The sequence below is a fragment of the Manacus vitellinus genome, unplaced genomic scaffold (assembly GCF_001715985.3).
Source record: "Manacus vitellinus isolate BGI_N305 unplaced genomic scaffold, ASM171598v3 scaffold_12_pilon, whole genome shotgun sequence".
NCBI lineage: Eukaryota > Metazoa > Chordata > Aves > Passeriformes > Pipridae > Manacus > Manacus vitellinus.
The window spans coordinates 15,933,337-15,951,598 of NW_021938949.1; the positions used below are offsets into that span (position 1 = coordinate 15,933,337).

General features: G+C 39.4%; 1 protein-coding gene across 11 annotated transcripts in view; it reads right to left on the bottom strand.

Moving 5' to 3' along the window:
* Positions 1-18,262, bottom strand: part of RBFOX1 (RNA binding fox-1 homolog 1) — a 1,012,766-nt gene that overhangs the window by 658,627 nt on the left and 335,877 nt on the right. For all 11 annotated transcript variants that reach the window (XM_018067476.1, XM_018067484.1, XM_018067479.1 and 8 more), the window contains exon 3: positions 6,071-6,133. In XM_018067476.1, the coding sequence (XP_017922965.1) occupies positions 6,071-6,133 (63 nt within the window). The remainder of the gene's footprint in view (positions 1-6,070; positions 6,134-18,262) is intronic.

Sequence of the window (18,262 nt, forward strand, 5' to 3'; positions counted from 1 at the left end):
AATTGGATTTCCATGAAGAGTGGAAGTAAAGATACTCCCGAAACACTGACATGCTGTCAGACCTGTGTCCAGATGTGGCTCAGCAGGACCTCAGATCTTACACACAAGGCACAAAAAGCCAAATATCATGGCCTTAGATTGGCTGGGAAAGCCCCCCTGTGCAGGGACAGGGATTCCCCACTGAGCACAGGCCCAGGCACCACCTATTTCCAGGAGCCTCTGGAATGCCAGCTCCACCTGCCCAGCCATGCTCAGCTTGCAGCTGGGCTCAGGATGGAACAGCACCCAAACATTTCACCCAGAAATGAGTCCTCCAGCAAGGCTGAGCTGCTGACAATCCCCAGAGCCCAGAACAGCATTGCTGCACTTCACAGAATTTGCTACAGTGAACTGCCCAAGTGCTTGCCATGGCTGTACCTTCACTTGGCATAATTAGCATTATCAGAAAAAGCTACAGAAGTCTGTAAGCTCTTCAAAGAAAAAGGATCAAGTGTATATCTTCATTAAAGAATGCTAACACCCTTGACATGACCCAGATCATCAGGAGGACTGTTACATTTCAATTAGCTTTGCCCTGTGCTGATAGGACTTCACTAATAATTGCATGATTTTCTTGAGGAAAAATTTCAAATTTTTATAAGATGGGAGAGAGTGTGAAATTCTAAGTTCTTTTTCACTGTTAAATGTAAAAATCATTAGCAATAAAAGGTATTGGATTAGAGGGAGAGCAGGAGGAATGATGGCCCAGTAAGGGAGGCAATGATTTGGGATTTGAGAAACATGAATTCAAATCCTAGTTCTGCTATAGTCCTTCTCCTGGCACATCAGTCAGGCTGCTCAATTTTCTGTCTTCTCCTTCTGTAATAAAGAGATAATAGCACATACTAATCTCACAGGAATATTGGGACTTGATATCTCATAAATGCCGTGACGCTCTGGAAATGGACTTGATCAAAAACCCCTTAATGCTGTAACCTGGAGAATATCCAGAATGCAAACAATTGCCAGTGGAAGTGTTTTAAGTGTTTACATGCATGTGGAAAGTTTCCTAATGCCTGAATAAGAAAATGTCTGCACATCAATGTTCATGGGGGAAACATCTCAGCAGTGCCACAAAACAGGCTGCTATGTACAGTAAATTCAGAGGCTGAGGTTATTCTATCTTTAACCCCCATAGCTTTTACTTGGTGAACTCAAAACACCACTTAGGAAGATGGAGGATTTAGAAAGTTCACACAGGAATCCATCAGAAAGAAACAGTGACTGCATTCTTAAAAGAGAGGAAGGAGGAAAGAAGAAATTAAGATATTCCTTTACATGAACATTTGTACACAGCCTATTACAAAGCTAATTTTACTTACAGAGTTACAGTTCAAAATAATCTCTGGTAGTATTTCCAGAAATCCACTTCACAACACCAAGGCTGTGGTTCAACCCCTGTGTGGGCCATTCACTTAAGGGCTGGACTCAATGATCCTCGTGGGTCCCTTCCAACTCAGAATATTCTGTGAAATCTGTGTTAGGAACCTGTCTCTTGTTTCAAAGATGTCCTATTTGATTTCAGTGAATCTTATGTTTCTGAATCTGTTTTGAGAGAGCATCTTCTAAATGCTTTAGCTGCCCAAAGAAATCCAGATAGGATTATCTGCAGCAGTGATTAAGCACAACCTAACCAAGGACAGTGTCATCCTTTCTTTCTGGAGAAGAGCTTGATTTAAGTGAAATGAGCAGCAGAACCACTTGTAAATCAAAAGCAGACCACGAATATTCTGGTTTGTAGCCCTTTCACCATTTCAGTAATCACAAATCACAGCAATGGTTTAACAGTGACTCATGGAAACCTCTGCCACATCACTGCTCTTTTCATCCAGGATCATTAGTGACTTTACTGATACAAATGTCAAATTAATGACATCCAACAGAAGAAAACAACATTTTCTTCCCCTATGGGAAATGAAACCTTGGAACGTGCAGACTTAAAAAAACACCAAAGCCACAAAATTAAACAAAGGTAGAATATTTAGTTCCCTATGCAGGAAAGTGCATCTCTAACGAAACACATCTGACTGATGGAAAAGCAATATTAAAAATCATCCCCCTAACTCTGAATTACCTTGCACCAGCACTAGGAAAAAAAATCAAACACAAGTCAGGCTCAGCTACCTTAGTTAAGCTTTTTTCTGAAGAAAAAAAACATCCATGAGAATATTCTCCTGCTTATCATTAGGAGCGTGTCAATGCCTCGCTGAGTCTGGTCCTTAATGGATTCCTACAATAACTGCTGAAGATATTGCAAAACAACAATGAATAATATGAGAGTGGAGCAGATCCTAACAACTAAACACTTCCCCATCCTGGCTCAGATGAAGTAATGGAGCAGAACTCACTGCATCATTTACGTTATCTAACTACCATTGTTCATCCCTTTTTTATTGTAATTTGCACATATCAGTAATTCAAAGTGCTGCAATTTTAAAAATATTCAACTCTCTAGACTAACACTATCATTCAGACCACATCAGAATACAGAGAGATGAATAAATAAGAATACCATCATTAAAATATATTTTCTTCTCTATTTATTAGAATAAAGCTACAATACCAGCCTATTTGTAAGAGAACTGTGGTATTTTCTAATAGCTCTCTTTCCCAATTATTTTTTTCATGCCTCTCAGGTAGAAATCCCTAGATCACACTAAAACTCCTCAGATTCCTCTTTGGCATGCCATGTTGTTTTGGAAAATAGATTTATTGTACTAACAATTTTAAAAGATGTGTTTAATGAGGGGGAAAAAAAGACTCATAATCCTCTATAATAAAATATTTTCAATCCAACAGCGGCTATTTTTCTGTTACTTTTTTCCCACATGTTTCCATTTCCCAGGAAAACACAACTCACTCTAAAATTAGAGAAAAGGGGTTTAAATGCCTTTCTTTCACTGGCTTGATAGGCCTTTACAGCACAGCAAGTGGCTTTGTGTCACTTGAGACTGCAAGAGGAGTCAAGGTGAGAAGGTTTTGGAAGGAACAGCCCATTGGAATACATCCACCAGGGTTTAAAATGTGGATAGCCATGGCAGCTCTTCCAAAGGATGCAACTCTCAATTTAACATGCCTCATCCTTTGTCTATGACTTTAAAATCTTCTGGCCAGGGAAAGGTGTTAGGAATAAAACAACACTTAACTACAGTGTGTTTATCCAACTGGGAAACAACTCTACAACGTCTGAAGAGTAAGAAAAAACAACAGAATGGCCAAGAATACAAAACTTCTCTTTCTTTCCAATAACAAGTGTATAAACTTTCTACCAAACACAGAAACGCTTCTTTCAGAAACCTTTTCAGAGAACTGAGGTGGAACACCAAAGAGAAATGTCTTGTTTGCCAAAGGATTGCAACTTCAGGCAAGAGAGGGAAAAGCACAGTAATTCATCTTTCCCAATAAGCCAGGCTCAGAAAAACAACAGAGCCACTGCTGAGTGTCCACCCAGCCTTGTGAGCTGGGAACCCTTCAGTCCCCTCCCTCTCACTTGTGCAGATCCCTGTCATTACACACCAGGTCAATCCCAACTCTTGGATTGCAGTTTTATCTGGAATATAACAGCCAGAGCAGGGAGATCATAGCCTCTGCTGCTGCCCAGCACTGCACTCTCCAGTATTCCCACTTTAATGAATTCCAGTTTGTCACAATGGAATGGAAAAATTGCTCCAGTTAAGGGAATGAGTGAAGACTCTGCTTATCTAGGTTTTACATCCATTTCTGTGCCAAACTGCTTGCCAGTCACTCTTTGTCCTTGATTTCCCACTGTATATTTGGAACAATTCTATCTCCTTTGCCTGTTATGTTTATTTTCAGTTGTTCTCTGAAACTGTCTTTTATTGCTTTGTTTACCGGTTTACTTTGCTGGAGCACTGTAGGCATTACTGCACAATTAACAGAAGGCCAAACACCTAAATCCATAGGCTATGGAGTCGAACTTTTAAAATCCAGGATTCCTCTGTGATTGGATTGTTAAAACTATACCCACATCACCATATTTGATGACGAAACAGAAAAGTATGTAAAGCAAGCTAGAAATTATACTAAAATTCAACTATACTTACATGACCATATTTGATGATGAAATAGAAAAATACTGTAAAGCTAGAAATCATATAAAAATCCAACTGAAGGATAGCAAACACAAAATTCACTGTGATCATTACAAGAGATTTCTGACAAGTGACTGATATTTGTTTCATTCCACGCAATCCCAGCCCCTCAACAGGTCTGTGCTGTTGTGGTACTGCTGTTTTCTGTGGTTTTGCTCCCTGGGGGAGCGGGACAGAGGATCTCCCACTCAGCAATGTGGGACACGTGTCCCCGCGTGTCGGGGGCAGAGGCCACCCCGCCCAGCCATATGGTGCTGCCAGGAGCCAAGCCAGCTCCAGGGGCTGTTACCAGGCAACATGCTGGGCTTGGGGCTGAGCCTGGTGACAGAGTGACCTCCCAGCCCCAGAAGCTGATTGATAGTCATCGTGCTGGTGGGTTCTGATGGCAAGGGAAAAATAATCAGGCGAATTACGTGCAGCGGGATTTGGAAGCGTTGAACCTCCCTCAAATTCCAAATGAGTGTTTTCGTCTTCTTCCTCGACATAGATACCAAACCTCTGCTTTAGCTTGTTGAGGAAAAATGAATATCTGTTCCTTAAACTGCATTTATGGATACTGAGGCACTATATTCACAGTCAAATTAATGTGAGCTTCCTCCAAACACGCTGTGATTATCTCAGGGACCACTGTCTCCCCCGGGTTAGAAACCCCAACCTCAGCCGGGCAATTTTTACCAGAATTTTTTCTAACAAAAGCTGTCAATTGCATCAAATTCTGCTAAGGGCTGGAAGGTTATTCTGTGAGAGAAAATACTGTTCGTGACAGAGGAAAAGCTAAAAGCAACAAGCATGCTGAGCACTACAGAATTGATTTAAATCTATCCTCAAGATGAACAGGCTTTTTTTTTTTTCTCTATCCAGTAAGCCAGGCAGTCTTTTTGAAATAATGAAATCTTATTTCAAAGACATTAAGAGGAAGATTGTGTTCAGTGTAGGAGAATAAATGCAAAACTCTTCTTTTTTTCCAGCAAGGACTGTGTGTCTAAATTTTTCAGTGACACGAAACTTTGTGTGTTGGGGCAGAACTCAGCTACCAATATTAACATACTTGAACAAAAAAGGGAATCTAGTCCATTATTTTGTCAATATAAAACAAAGAACAGTATAAATGTATATAAAGCAGAAATATACTCAGTCAGCCCAGCATGGAACAAGCCATACTTATTACCTAACACAAGACATTAGAGCATTGCAGTTTATTTTAAGCAGAAGATTATTAAAAACTGTACCAAATACACACCTACCAAGAATCACACTCTTAGTTTTGTCTGATACTTCTGTATTTAAGCATGAAAAGTTATATCCTGATTAAAAAGTGCTTAATCAATATAGTTTCTATGCATGTACTACAACAAAAAACTTGACTAGAAAATAAATTCCAAGTATGAAAGAGTAACAAGTAGTTTGGATTTGAAAGCCTCTTCTCAGGAATTAAAAAAAAAAGGACAAAAAAATCAACCAGCACAAATACTTTTTGAAACTCAATTCATGATATTCCTTATTCTCATATTATGAGAGTGATTAAAATAGAAAGAATGATGAATTAATTATCCATAGTTGTTGGAAGGGGGAAAAAGTGTCTGTGACTAATCTGTACACAAAGTAATCAGCCAAAGGTAAAACACACACAGCAGTGACACAACCCCAACACCTCCAAGGGAAATACAAGAGAAAATCACTTTGACCCACAGCCAGAACCAGGCAGGATTATTTTCTAAACATGTCACTGGCAAGTTGCTGTTCACTGAGACTAAAAGTGATCAGACCTTTTACTTGTGCTCTATTAGTCTCGTGATGCAGCACCAGCACAGCAAGCTGGGGAGCCCAGTGAAGTATTTGTGCATTCAGTGTGGCAGCCCAGTAGAGATTTCAGTGCCACTGAGAGGGGAACAAACACCCAACACAAATCAGGGACTTACTGAGAGGAGGCTCCGATCATGGAAACAATAGGCACCACTTGCATGGGGCTTCTGTGTGGTTTCCTGGGGAAAGAAAAATACATTCTTACTGGAAATGCAGGATTCAGGAGCTCGTGTTCGTGCCCTGTGCCCATAGAAGGTTGCAGGCAGGCTTAAAGATTCCACAAAAAATACAATTGCTAAGGCATTATTGGGGCTGTCCAGGAAGGGCTGCACAAATTATTGGGTCATCAGCACATTTTGGTTGTAGTACAAAGCCAAACAGCAAAATCTGCTTATTGAGTCACAAGTGCCAACAAAGACTTTATTATTTATTTATCACTCAATGGACAATAAACATTTCCAGACAGTTTCCAATGTACTTGAACCCAAAACCCTACGTTTTCATTACAGACTTATCTACTTAAATAGACATTACTAAGCTGTAGTTGTAAATTTTCTCCAGCACAGGCTTCTGTTTCAATAGGAACACACGACTGTGATTTACTTTTTGTGTATTCTTCAACTGAAAACTTGAAGCAATTTTGCAAGAGCCAAATTATCATAAAATACACAACCAACAGGGGCCATTCAGAATAGATTTACAAGCATCTAGCTGGGAATTCCAGTCAGGAAACGTTCTATTCCATGCCACCCTTTTTTATTGATGAGCAGCTGGTGACATGTAACATTTACATGAATTATTCACTGAATTTCAGAAGTCACAGTAACTTCAGACATGTTTTACCTAACAAATTCACCCTACATGCATTTTTCATTTCCACGTGCAAGTGGTAATACACACTCTCTGACACAAATACTCCTGAAAATAGAAACACTGTTCATATTTTGAGTCTTCAAAGATAATTTACATGTAGTCCATATATATCCAAATCATAGATAAATTTAACATTTTTCCATACGTAACATTTTTATATATTTCAGTATATAAATTATGTATTTTCTATAGCATAAGTATATAGTATATAATAGTATATATTCATATACTTTTTATATACTTCAGTAAAATTCCAAACAGTAAATATACTGAATAATTTTTTCACAAAATATCTTCTTCCTTATATGGGATTTCATTTTAAACAAATAAACAAAAAAATAAGTCAGTAAATAACAAATGCAGCTGAGGATAAAGAGCAACAAGAACCAGCAGTACCAGAAAGGCATGTGCTCTATTAACATATCAGGAGTATTACAACCATCACACATACTGATAAAAAAACCTCAAAAACTTCAGAATGTGAAAAAGTGCCAATCAGGAACAACAAAAATACTTGTATTTAGGACTCCTCAGGGCTGGGACCATGACTAGGGGAGTACCAGAGAAAGAACCAAGTTCACAACTGATGCTCCCAGCAGCAATTCCAACTGTCTTGCTGCCCAAACCCCCACATTAATCAACTCCTGAGCTGAAGACACGAGTTTCTGTTTATTTATTTATTGCTGGACAAAAGGAAGAGTGGCACATTTACAAACTTTACAAAGTTCTGTAAGGATTTCTCCCTGCCCAAGGAAACCCCCAGCCCTGCCCGAGGCAGTGGAACCCTCCTGCACAGCACCAGCCAGCTCAGGGCAGCTCCCTGGGCAGTGAGAACCACAGGATATCCCTGATATCCCATCACCTACCACGCAGCAGGGCCCTATTTCCAGAGCAATTCCACAAATTGCCTATGTTACTAAGTATACTTAATTTGTTACCCAGCTCCTCAGGCAATATATAAACAATGAGCAAGATTTTCAGTCATATTCATATGATTATAAGAAGCAATTTTCAGTAGAAGGAAACACAGCTGAAAAATTCCAGTAGTTTTGTGGAAATAAACCTCCATTCTGATAAAATCCTATTTACAAGCCTCAAGATAACCTAGTTGAATCTGGGCTTGGACATTAAACCTTATTTTCATACTGACATGAAGTGTCATCAAGGCTGTCCACACAGCTACAAAGCAATCTTGTGGAGAAACACAAGATACACATTTTCAAAACTAAATTTTTCTTTTCCACAACTGCCATAACTTGAAGCAAAACACGAAGTAGGCTCTCGTTTTTGCATTCCTATCACACAGAAATAAATTCCCAATGAGCAAAGTTTTGTTTACATCTGCTAATACAGCATTTGTACGTGCCAGGCACACACAAGAACAGCAGAACCCTTCAGCAGAGTGACCACTCCCGGGGCTCCTGTTGTTCTGAGACGAGGAAAAATTGACAGGTCTGCTAAGTGTGTATGGAAAAGTTTGGCAGAGAGGATGATGGTTTAAAATTGACTTAAAAATGAAAAAGTTGTGTTTTCAGGTGAATATTTCAGGTGCAAAAAGTACTGAGAGCACCTCGGGTGCTTCTCCCTCGGGGCAGCAGCTCAGGCAGCCCAAAGCAGCAGAGGTTATTCTACAGGGTCACTGAGAAAGGGAGCCCCAGGCCATGCAGCCTTCACAAACTGTTACCATACCCAAGCATTCCAACAGTATCCCAGACATGTTATTATTTTTCTATGGAAGTAGCTTCCTTAAGCGTTAAAGGAAAAAAAAAACAAACAATAAAAAATAAATAACCCAAAGCAATATTAAAAATTACTACTAATACATACCCATAATTACTAAGTCTGACTTAACATCTGCTGCTTCACACCTGTATCAAAAGCCTATGTCTAAATTGATCTAAGCTGATACTTTTTATTTTAATTGCATTCTAAAAATGCAATTAAACAATGATACCTGTTGCTGCAAGTTAAAAGCCATTCCCCTTAGATAACAACCAAATGCAACAAGCAGTGAGTTTTGCCATCATTAGACTTCTAACCATATTAGTTCTATTTTGAGGCTTTTTTGTTTGGTCTCAGTTTAATTTCCTGTCAGCCTTACAAGAGATTTCTAATGTTTGGGCTGTAGGATATGCTCTGATTAAAAATAATCTTCCCAATTACTGCCTGGCATGAGTCTACTGCCACATGCACTCTGCCACTGGCTTCTGAATTTCTGTCAGCAGTAATTGTGTCTGTAGCTTCTAACTGTAAATGAAAACCCAGGGGGCATATTTGGGTTCCAGTTTCCTTTGCCCAGCCATATCTTTTAATTTGCACTGTCTGTCAAAAGGAGATGTTCGTAGGCACTAAAAGGAAATCCTTAGAACATCAGGTTAAAAAAAAAAAAAGGGGAAAAGAAGACAAAAAGAAATACAACTGGAATACGATAAACCACATTTGATATTTATGCCAGCACACTCAACACAGGCAGAGCAGCTCTCTGCATAGATTAGCCTTAGAAGAGGGGGACTGAAACCATTTTCTGAGCATTTCTAGCTGCACTTATTTAACCATTGCATTTAATCACAAGCCTTAAGCATCACCTTAGTATTGCTCTTTTTTGGAATGTGATCATTCTAACGAATATTTGAAAGAAAAGCATTTCTTCTCACAATGGAAAGAAGAGTTCCTCAGGCTCTGGCTCCCTGCCCAAACTGTGCCATGGGGTTCCCCATCTCCAGCCCGAGATGACCCTCAGATGTGGCTGATGGGCCACCTCTCTCCTGGGTCAGCCCCCTGGACCTGCCCTGCACCTTCTGCCCAGCCTGCCTTTTAGTCTGGACTTTAGACCCACATCCTGTCTCCATCCCCTCTCTCTGCCCATGAACTGCTGCTCCTGGACTTCCCAGGTGGATCCTGGTTCACCATCCTGCTGTCAATGGACAGACCCCATCTCCAGGACCTGGCTCTGCCCCCTGTGCTCAGACCCCGTGTTTAGATGAACTTCCCTTCCACAGGGAAAAGAAAGGATTCAGCTCCTGGCTCTCTCCAGGAGCATCCAGCTGCTAGCAGGCCCTAGGACACCTGCACTGGAAGCCACAGTGCTTAAACCTGGCAGCCAATGCCACCACAACAGCAGCCACATGACAGATGTGTGTTCAGATCCTCACTGATCCACTTTTCCTGTCAGGAATGCTGCTGTTGTGATGGAAAGGTGGCATGCTGTCACCAGGGAATGCTGTCTGTGTGACAAGAGCAGGATGGAAGCACAGGGGCTCTGGGTCCATTTCCTAAAGGAAAAGAATCTTGGAAGAATGAATCACTAAGTGCAGACCGAACCCTGTGAAACAGATACAGGAGAAACTCAAGGAGTAGAAAAATATCTCATATAATGTCATCAACAGTGAAACTTTGGGTAGAAAGGAAAAAGTACAACCAGCAACCCAAAGCACAGTCAAGAATGTGTATATGGGATATATGGTATTACTGCACAGAATAATATTATGAAGACTATTGAGAAGACAGTTGCAATTATTGTTAGTTGCTAATATTATCTATAAAATGAAAAATACTGCAAAGTCTCCTGAAAATAATTTTCAATCTCTAATCTGTCCAAATTTAGTAAATTATTGCCTCTAAACTAAACTGGCACACAGCACATTTGGAACCCAAGGAGTACAAAGAGCATATTTTTGTTTGCAGGAGTCACAGAAGTTTTTGTTGTGCTGGGAGGACAAATACTGAGATTTGGTGAATGTGAGCAGGTATTTGTCCAAATAGCATTTGAGACTGAATAGCTTTTCTTGGAATAAGAACTTATTTGGAATATTAACTCCAAATGTCAATGCTCTGCATTGAGTTAGTTGGATGTATATGTTTATATCTGTACATCAGGGGAGACAGCTGGGAGGTGAGAACAGACTCAGTGTCAGCTCTCTCCTGGACCTTTGGCACACCATTCCACAGTGCAACCTCCCTGCCTTCAGGGCTGTGCCCCTTAGCACATATTCTGGGCAATGTGATGACAAAAGACTGGTGACAGACAAGAACTTCAACACATCAACTGAGACACCCAATTTTCCATCTGTCCAGTGGAGGTTGTGACCACCACAGCATTTAGAACTGCTTGGTGTTACAGAGACAAAAAATGCCATGGATCTGTCTAAATACTGAATATTTTTAAAATATTTTAAATATTTAAATATTTTAAAATATCGTTTTTTAAATATTGTACAAGCTGGGCAAGAAGTTCTTCGGGCCTCCCCTGAGCCCTGCAGGGCAGCAGCACTGCACAGGCTGCAGTACAGAACAAGATTGTGACACCCTCAAACTATCTCTGCTTCTACTTCCACCTCTTACTTGAGATGAAAGCATCATTTGCAAGGTTATCCCCCCCACCCATGGTTGAAACTGCCAGCACTTTTAAATAAACACCTAATTTTTAAGATATAAGGTAAGCCACTCAGTTCAAAACAGTTATTCTTGTGAGTGAGGCCATGCTGATGGTAAAGTATCTATTCAGTGCAAAACCTGTAGTATTAAGTATGACAGCAAACACATTATGAAGCTGGAAGAAATAGTGGTCCTTCAAAAAAGGACCTTTCAAAGTTTTGGCTACAAACACATGAGCCTGCACTGTGGGAGAACCAGCTGCCCTGTCAGTGCAGGGAGGGGCAAAGCCCCAGGCACTGAGTTTCTCTATTGCTACTTAACAGTTTCAGGACTTTTCTTCTAATTTATTTTGTTTCTCCTCACTCTTCTGCAGCACAGACTGTTCTGCCTCGTGAGCAGGTAGAGCAATTCCCCCAAGATCAGCAAGATTACTCACATGTTAACCATGGAAACACACTCCTGTGCCCGCCACACTAAATGATCATTTCTCACAAATTCCAGGGAACGAGGCATTCAGAGCAGATGCAGAAATAACAAAGTAATTTGAAAAAGGCTGAACTGTTCTCATCTACAACTGCAGAGAAGTCCTTTCATCAATTCCAGTGGTGAGCTTTTAGCCCTGAACACCCTGCTCCTGACAAACACTAAAAAGCAGGAGCATTATACTTCCAGAACAGTGGTTTTACACTCAGCATTTTCAAACTAGTGGTTCTCTAATCTGTCACAGGTCAAGAAATGAATCATGCCTGTATAAGCAATGAAGTCTGGAAAGAAATTTCAGATGCAGAGAAAAGAACAGTAAACTTACCTATTTTTTCTAATTTTTTTTTAATAAAAATTTTTACGTTGCTTAAGAGGTTTAGATGTCAATAAATAACACCTGAAGTTAATGACCAGAATAAAGAAAAATAAAAGCAAAACAAAACCAAAAACCCACCAGTTTATCCAACAGCTTTCTGATTTATGACATAATTATTCTTACAGAAACAGCACAACTCTAGGCTAAATCTATGAGCCCTAATGGAAAAGCAATATTTGGAGGGTACAGCAAATTCCACTGACTGGAGCAGGTTTCTTGTGGACCAAAACAAAGAAAAAAATCTAATCTGAAGGTAGAAGTTATAGCTCTCTTTGCACATGGGCTATCTTAATTTTATCAAAAGTGCTCTTTAGGAAGTTAGGAAGTAAGATCTCAGTCTGAAAAAGAAGCAAACAGTAAAATAATATAAATCTTTCATGTTTGTAGATTTATTCCTGCTAACTATAATGACTACAACTGATTAAAAAAGACTTGCTGGTGTTTATTTTACATAAAGCAGGAGAACCTTGGGCTGGGCTCTTTTCAAAGGAATTATTTGGTAGTGCTGTTTCCAGCTGAGCATAACTGATTATGACTGTAAAATGTAAAGTCAAAAGTACACAGAAGCCCTTTAAGATCCCCACACTGGAGTTCAAGTTCTCACCTCTGATCAGAAGGGAAAAAAAAAAAAAAAAAAAGGAGGAAGCTCAGCTTCAGTGCCAAGGGAAAGCAGTAGATTTTCCCCAAGAGCAACATAATTTTCATAGGAGGAAAAAGGACCCAAAAGCATAAATATAAATGATGCAACATATAGCCCAGGCACACAGAGCACATCTTTGCAGAACCATTGGTTCCAGATTTGTAATTTTTAAATAAACAAACAAAAAAGGTTGGTTTTGGTGTTTTGTTTTTTTTTTTTTTTTTTTTAACTGGAGTCCTTTCTAGGTGTGCTACATCCAAGCAGAAAAAGAACCACATTTGCAAGCATCACACGATTTCCTTCCCCTTTCTGAATGACCAGTTCCACAGCTCTTGTTCCTGCTCTGTAACCTTCCCCAGTGTCCCAGGAAAATCATGAGCTGCAGGTAATGGTACCTTCTCCATCACTCACATCATCAGGAGCCTCACACCACTAAGCTGACACCTGTGAAATAAGACCACTTGTCAATGAGGAGAGAGGTCAGAGGCTGCCAAGGTTGGGCCAGGAGCCTGCTGGCTGCTGCAAATCTCTCACCAGTGCATTTGAGCCTGACACTTAATATTCAAACTGAATTGCAAGCTATGTACTCAAGGATAAAGCTCGGTAATAATAAAGATTCACAGTCTGACAGGCTCAGCATACCAATTCTCAGGGCAGAGCTCATTGTGAATATTTTTTTCTTTAATCTAAAAAGGAATCAGGAATTTTCCTTTTGTAAAATAAACAACAGCACTTCCCATTTGGCGAGGGAGACAATGGAATGAGAAAATATGATTTTAGTCTGTATTTAGATATTGGTAAAGAAGCACAGGTTTTATTTCAATAGCAGAACACTGTGTACCCAGTCCTTGCCTTGCTCACCAGGCACAGGAATACATCAAACAATGTGTGCAGTTTCTTTTTGCAGGGTCAAATCCTTTGGGCCAGAGCTCTGCTACTTTAAACCACTGAAGAACTTGCCCAAATTTCTGAAAATTTATGGTTTGTATTTAGCACATCAGCTGTGAGGCCAAAAATCACTGGAAATATCTTGAATTTTGTAGCTAACCAGTGGTCTAACTAGTCCCATGTCGGGTCACCAACAAGGAGCAGTTACAGACACCCTTTCACAAACTCCACACTATTCCATTTTCTGTCCATCATACAGAACAAGCTTCTAGGTGCTATTTACTCCTAATTTTATTTTTCAGACTTGTTCATCTTTTATTTCTTATTTTATCCAACACTGCTTAGTTCACAATAAAATATTCATTCTTTATTTTACAGTAAAACTGTAAAGCCACGGCCCACTTATTTTTCTCTTTCAATGTTTATTTTACAACAACCTGCCAATGATCCTTTTTTTTGTTGTTGTTGTGTGAATGTTATGTATGTAGGTGGTTTAAAACTAATGACATTATAATTAAATGCCTAATAGTTTTTACACTGAAAATACTGTTACTAAACATTAGCTCCCCTTAGACTCTTTTACTTGTTTTGCATTTTTCCTCAGACATCCACATTTCTATTACTAAATCTACCTCTTTCTTTTAAAATCACATTGCATCCAGCTTAACTACATCTCACTAAATCACCTTGTTAGTCATACTTTGATTCATTCCATTTCATTGCCTTTCATATTTAAATTACTCCATTTCTTTTCCTACTCCACATATTGCCTTTGAAAACAAGTCTCACTTTGTGCAGTGATTCTTTATCCTGCAGCCTCACACACCTCCCACTATTAACATTTGAGCATTTTCCTTGGATAGCTGCAAGTTTTCCTGCAGAGCTGCCTTCCAAAACAATTCCAAATTTACGTGTTTAATCCCACTCTTTGTTTCATTCACATTCCATATACACCAAGCACTACAAGAAGACAAATTTTATTTGTTGCATCATAAAATAAGGGATAGAGATTTAACTGTAATGCTGCAGCAAGCAACCTGCACCTTGTGTACCTGCCCTGCCCCGTGCAAGGATGCAGCTGGGAAGTCTGGCTCCATCCCCCTGCCCACAGAGCTCAGGATCAGAGGTTTTGTTGGACACAAGATACAAATCAATTTGGTTTATACAATGAAAATGCAACTATCTTCAATCTGCAGAGGGAATAAGCAGCCTGAACGTCCAAATCTGTCATACAAATATGATTATTACAGCATGAACTGCTGCCCATTCTTACTCCCTCCTTGACCAAAGCTACATTTCTCAAGGATTTCACTCACAGTCAGCATTCACTTCTTAAAATTAATACAGAAATGAAGCAATAGTTTCTCTATTCCCATAAAAAGCATTTTTCTTCACAGATTTCTTCACTGAGCCTTTGGAAAAGAACATCTCCAATGCTAAGCAACAGATCAGTATATCTCTTTAGCTAGTGCAGATATGGAAGTGCCATAACCTGTGCTCAAATTAAGGATGAAGTTGCTAAGATGATTCCAAAACTGCATGTTCCTGGGAATTGCCCTCCCTGCTGCTTCCAAAGGAGTCCCTGAAGAATCCTCACTGCCCAGCCCATCACTGGCTTAATGCACCCTGCAGTACTGCCAACTCATGGGCAGCATCTTCTCCAAGCTAATTCATACTCCTGAAAGCTGCTCTGCTGTTCTTTGGCTTCCAGACCCAGGAGCAGTTCATCCAACTGGGAACATGTCCCTGCTCCAGATGCTGACCCTCTCCTGCAGGAGCAGGACGGAGGAGAGCAGCCAGGACTGACAGATTGGGAGTGAACCCATCAGCAGCTGCTGTGCTGTGACTACCACAACCTCCAGCTCAGTCACCAAGTGCCCAAATATATTTGCCAACTATAATGGTTAGATTTTTATCTCTATTTACAACTCACCCAAAATTATGCTGCCAAAACTTGATTCAAAAGAGCTGCCACGTTTACCAAAAGCTGCAAATCACAGCCTGAGTCACACCCCAGCTCCTGTGCAAAAACCTGATCCTGCCTGGATGTAGGATGCAGGATAAGGTGTCTCCAACTTTCCAGGGGTTAAGAGAAATTTTTAGGAGGACTGGGAGATAACTGCTTGCTCCCATGGAATTCTACCAAGTCAAACTAAAAATGGCTCAATACCTTGTTACTGAAACCAATCCCCATGAAAGCATCAGATATTGGCTGCTGTCAGATGATGGTTTGTCTAAAGGAGTCATGGCAATGTTTATATTCATATTTTATTATATCTTTTAACTTGCCTTTTAGCACATTTTGGAAATGCTTTTGAAAAAAGAAACTAAAATCTTAAACCAGGATTCAAGAGCTAACCTGCTAAACCCAAACAAGACTGTTCAAAACTACAGCTTCATAGTTTGTAACCTGAAAAATGCATGCAGGAAGGAATAATTCAAGTCTCACAGCCACAACTTCCAGGGAACTGGTAAAATGCCTTTGTCCTGTTTAAATATCAAAGCTCCTCTGGGTATCATTTAGATCTACCCATCATAATTCAGATACTTGTGAATAATTCAAGATGTTATGCTTAAACTTCCATCAGCAATTCCCTTGAAGAGAAGCAGTAAGTAAGCATTTCTTATAAGCTGTAGCATTGGATCCATATAATTAATATTTTGATGTACTTTACCTGTCTTACTGTTTGCTCTTGTGATATTAAGTTGGCATTAAATAAATAACACACTCAGACAACTTGTCCTAGTTTTCAAAGATGCTCCAATTTATATAATTGCTTTATTTGATTTATTGTTGCATCTTTACTCAAGTTACATATTCTGTTAATGTGCTACCAATGTAATTAGCTGTTTCCTAGCAGGGACCTTTTTTTAATCAAGTTATTGAAAAAGGAATGCACTGCCTGTGTGTCCAGGGAATCAAAATATCCTCTTAATGGTATGGAGCAACCTGCTCCACCTTTGCCTGTTTTCCTTGGCACACTAAAGCAAACCACAGATTATGTGCTATTATTCAAATGTAGGAAAAATAGTTGCACTCCACTAACAAGCATCAGAGGTGACCAAATGCACATTAAATCATATAAAAACAATTAAAATATACTCTCCCTTTTCAAATTAGAATTCAGAAAGCCTGTGTCAAAGTGACAGTAATTTACATATTAAGGTTACACAGTTTTGAAATGAAAACAAGCAACATGAAGAAAACTTGATTCCAGATTTTCTTGTTTGCTAGTAGTGAGGAGGTAAAAAACTCTACTTCTTGAAGTGAATAAACATCTTTGGTTAGAAGCCTGAAGAATCAACACATAGCTTGTAATTCTTCAAATAAACTTCATTTCTGCTGCTTACAGGATTGTGTATTGTCATCACCTAAGACTCCAGACTCATGAAGACACCACTCATGGTAAGCAGGGTGGGGGGGATATAACAAGAAAAACTAAATTTCTGACAACTAAAAGAAAATTAACTTGTTTATACTGCCTTCCCTCAATCCTTTTCATTCGTGTAGGGTATAAATTTTGATTATTAATCAGGGTGGCATCTGTTTCCCCCACACTGGCACAGGGCTGGAAGGACTGAGAACTAGTTTTTAAACTACCCTCTGATGCAGGAGCAACAATTTCCACAGAATCAGCTCTCTCAAATGCAACTTCACTAAGAATATATTAAGTAAGGATTTTCAGCATATAGAAGTATTCTGCACTTATTTTCAAAACTTAACTTCCCTTGGCAGACCAGAGTAGCAATGCTCTAAGAGCACAAATGTTGTAGGAGGCAAAGCCTCAACCCCCAGAAACCCAACACAGGTATTATTGCATTTATTCCACTAGTCTGGCTTTAGGAAAGCAAACACTACTGCATTGGCTGAAAGAAAATTACTGGCATTATATTTAAAACCTGTTGTTTTTCTAAAATTTTGAGCATGCTAATTGCACTGGTAAATTTTTAAGATATACAACTTAAAAGTGAACTGCATCATATGGGTGGGGATAAGATCTCTCAGTATTTTTTTGTCTTCTCTAGGTTGTCCTTTTATTTCATGGCAAAACCCTTTGCCATGTTAGCATGAGTGTTATAACAGGAGTATAATTATGCATGCAGTGCAAGGGAGAAATACTTTTAGTATCACATTTCTTGGGGATTTTCTGCAGGGGCTGGTAACTGGCTGACAGCTTGGACACAGAAGCAGAATGCCCACCAAAGCAGAGTATTTATGAATTCCTGCACAATCACAAATGCCTTTTGTGACTTCCAATGTATTTGTGGAACTGCTAATTGCAGAGATTTTACCTTTGATGCTACAGCAGTGTTTCAAAATCTTGGAGTTTCTTCACTGCATGTATCAGTTCTCATGTCAGCCAAAAAAAGTTCTATTTATGGCTGTAATGACAATAAAGCACACATTTCCTTCCCAAAGTGCCAGATTGATAGCAAGAAAATCTCAATATAATCCTCTAATGCCTGAAACCCATTCAAGTACCTCAATATATCAAGTTTTAAACGTTTTATAATACCTATAAACACTCTGAGAGTCTAATGAAGCTTATACTACTGCGAGTGCAACAAGTGAAAGGTGGTGTAAAAATCAATTTTCTTTCACCTCAGCAGATTTATATCCCTTCCTGAACAAATTAATTTCACACTAAGCAACTGGTTGAACAAAACTTCAGA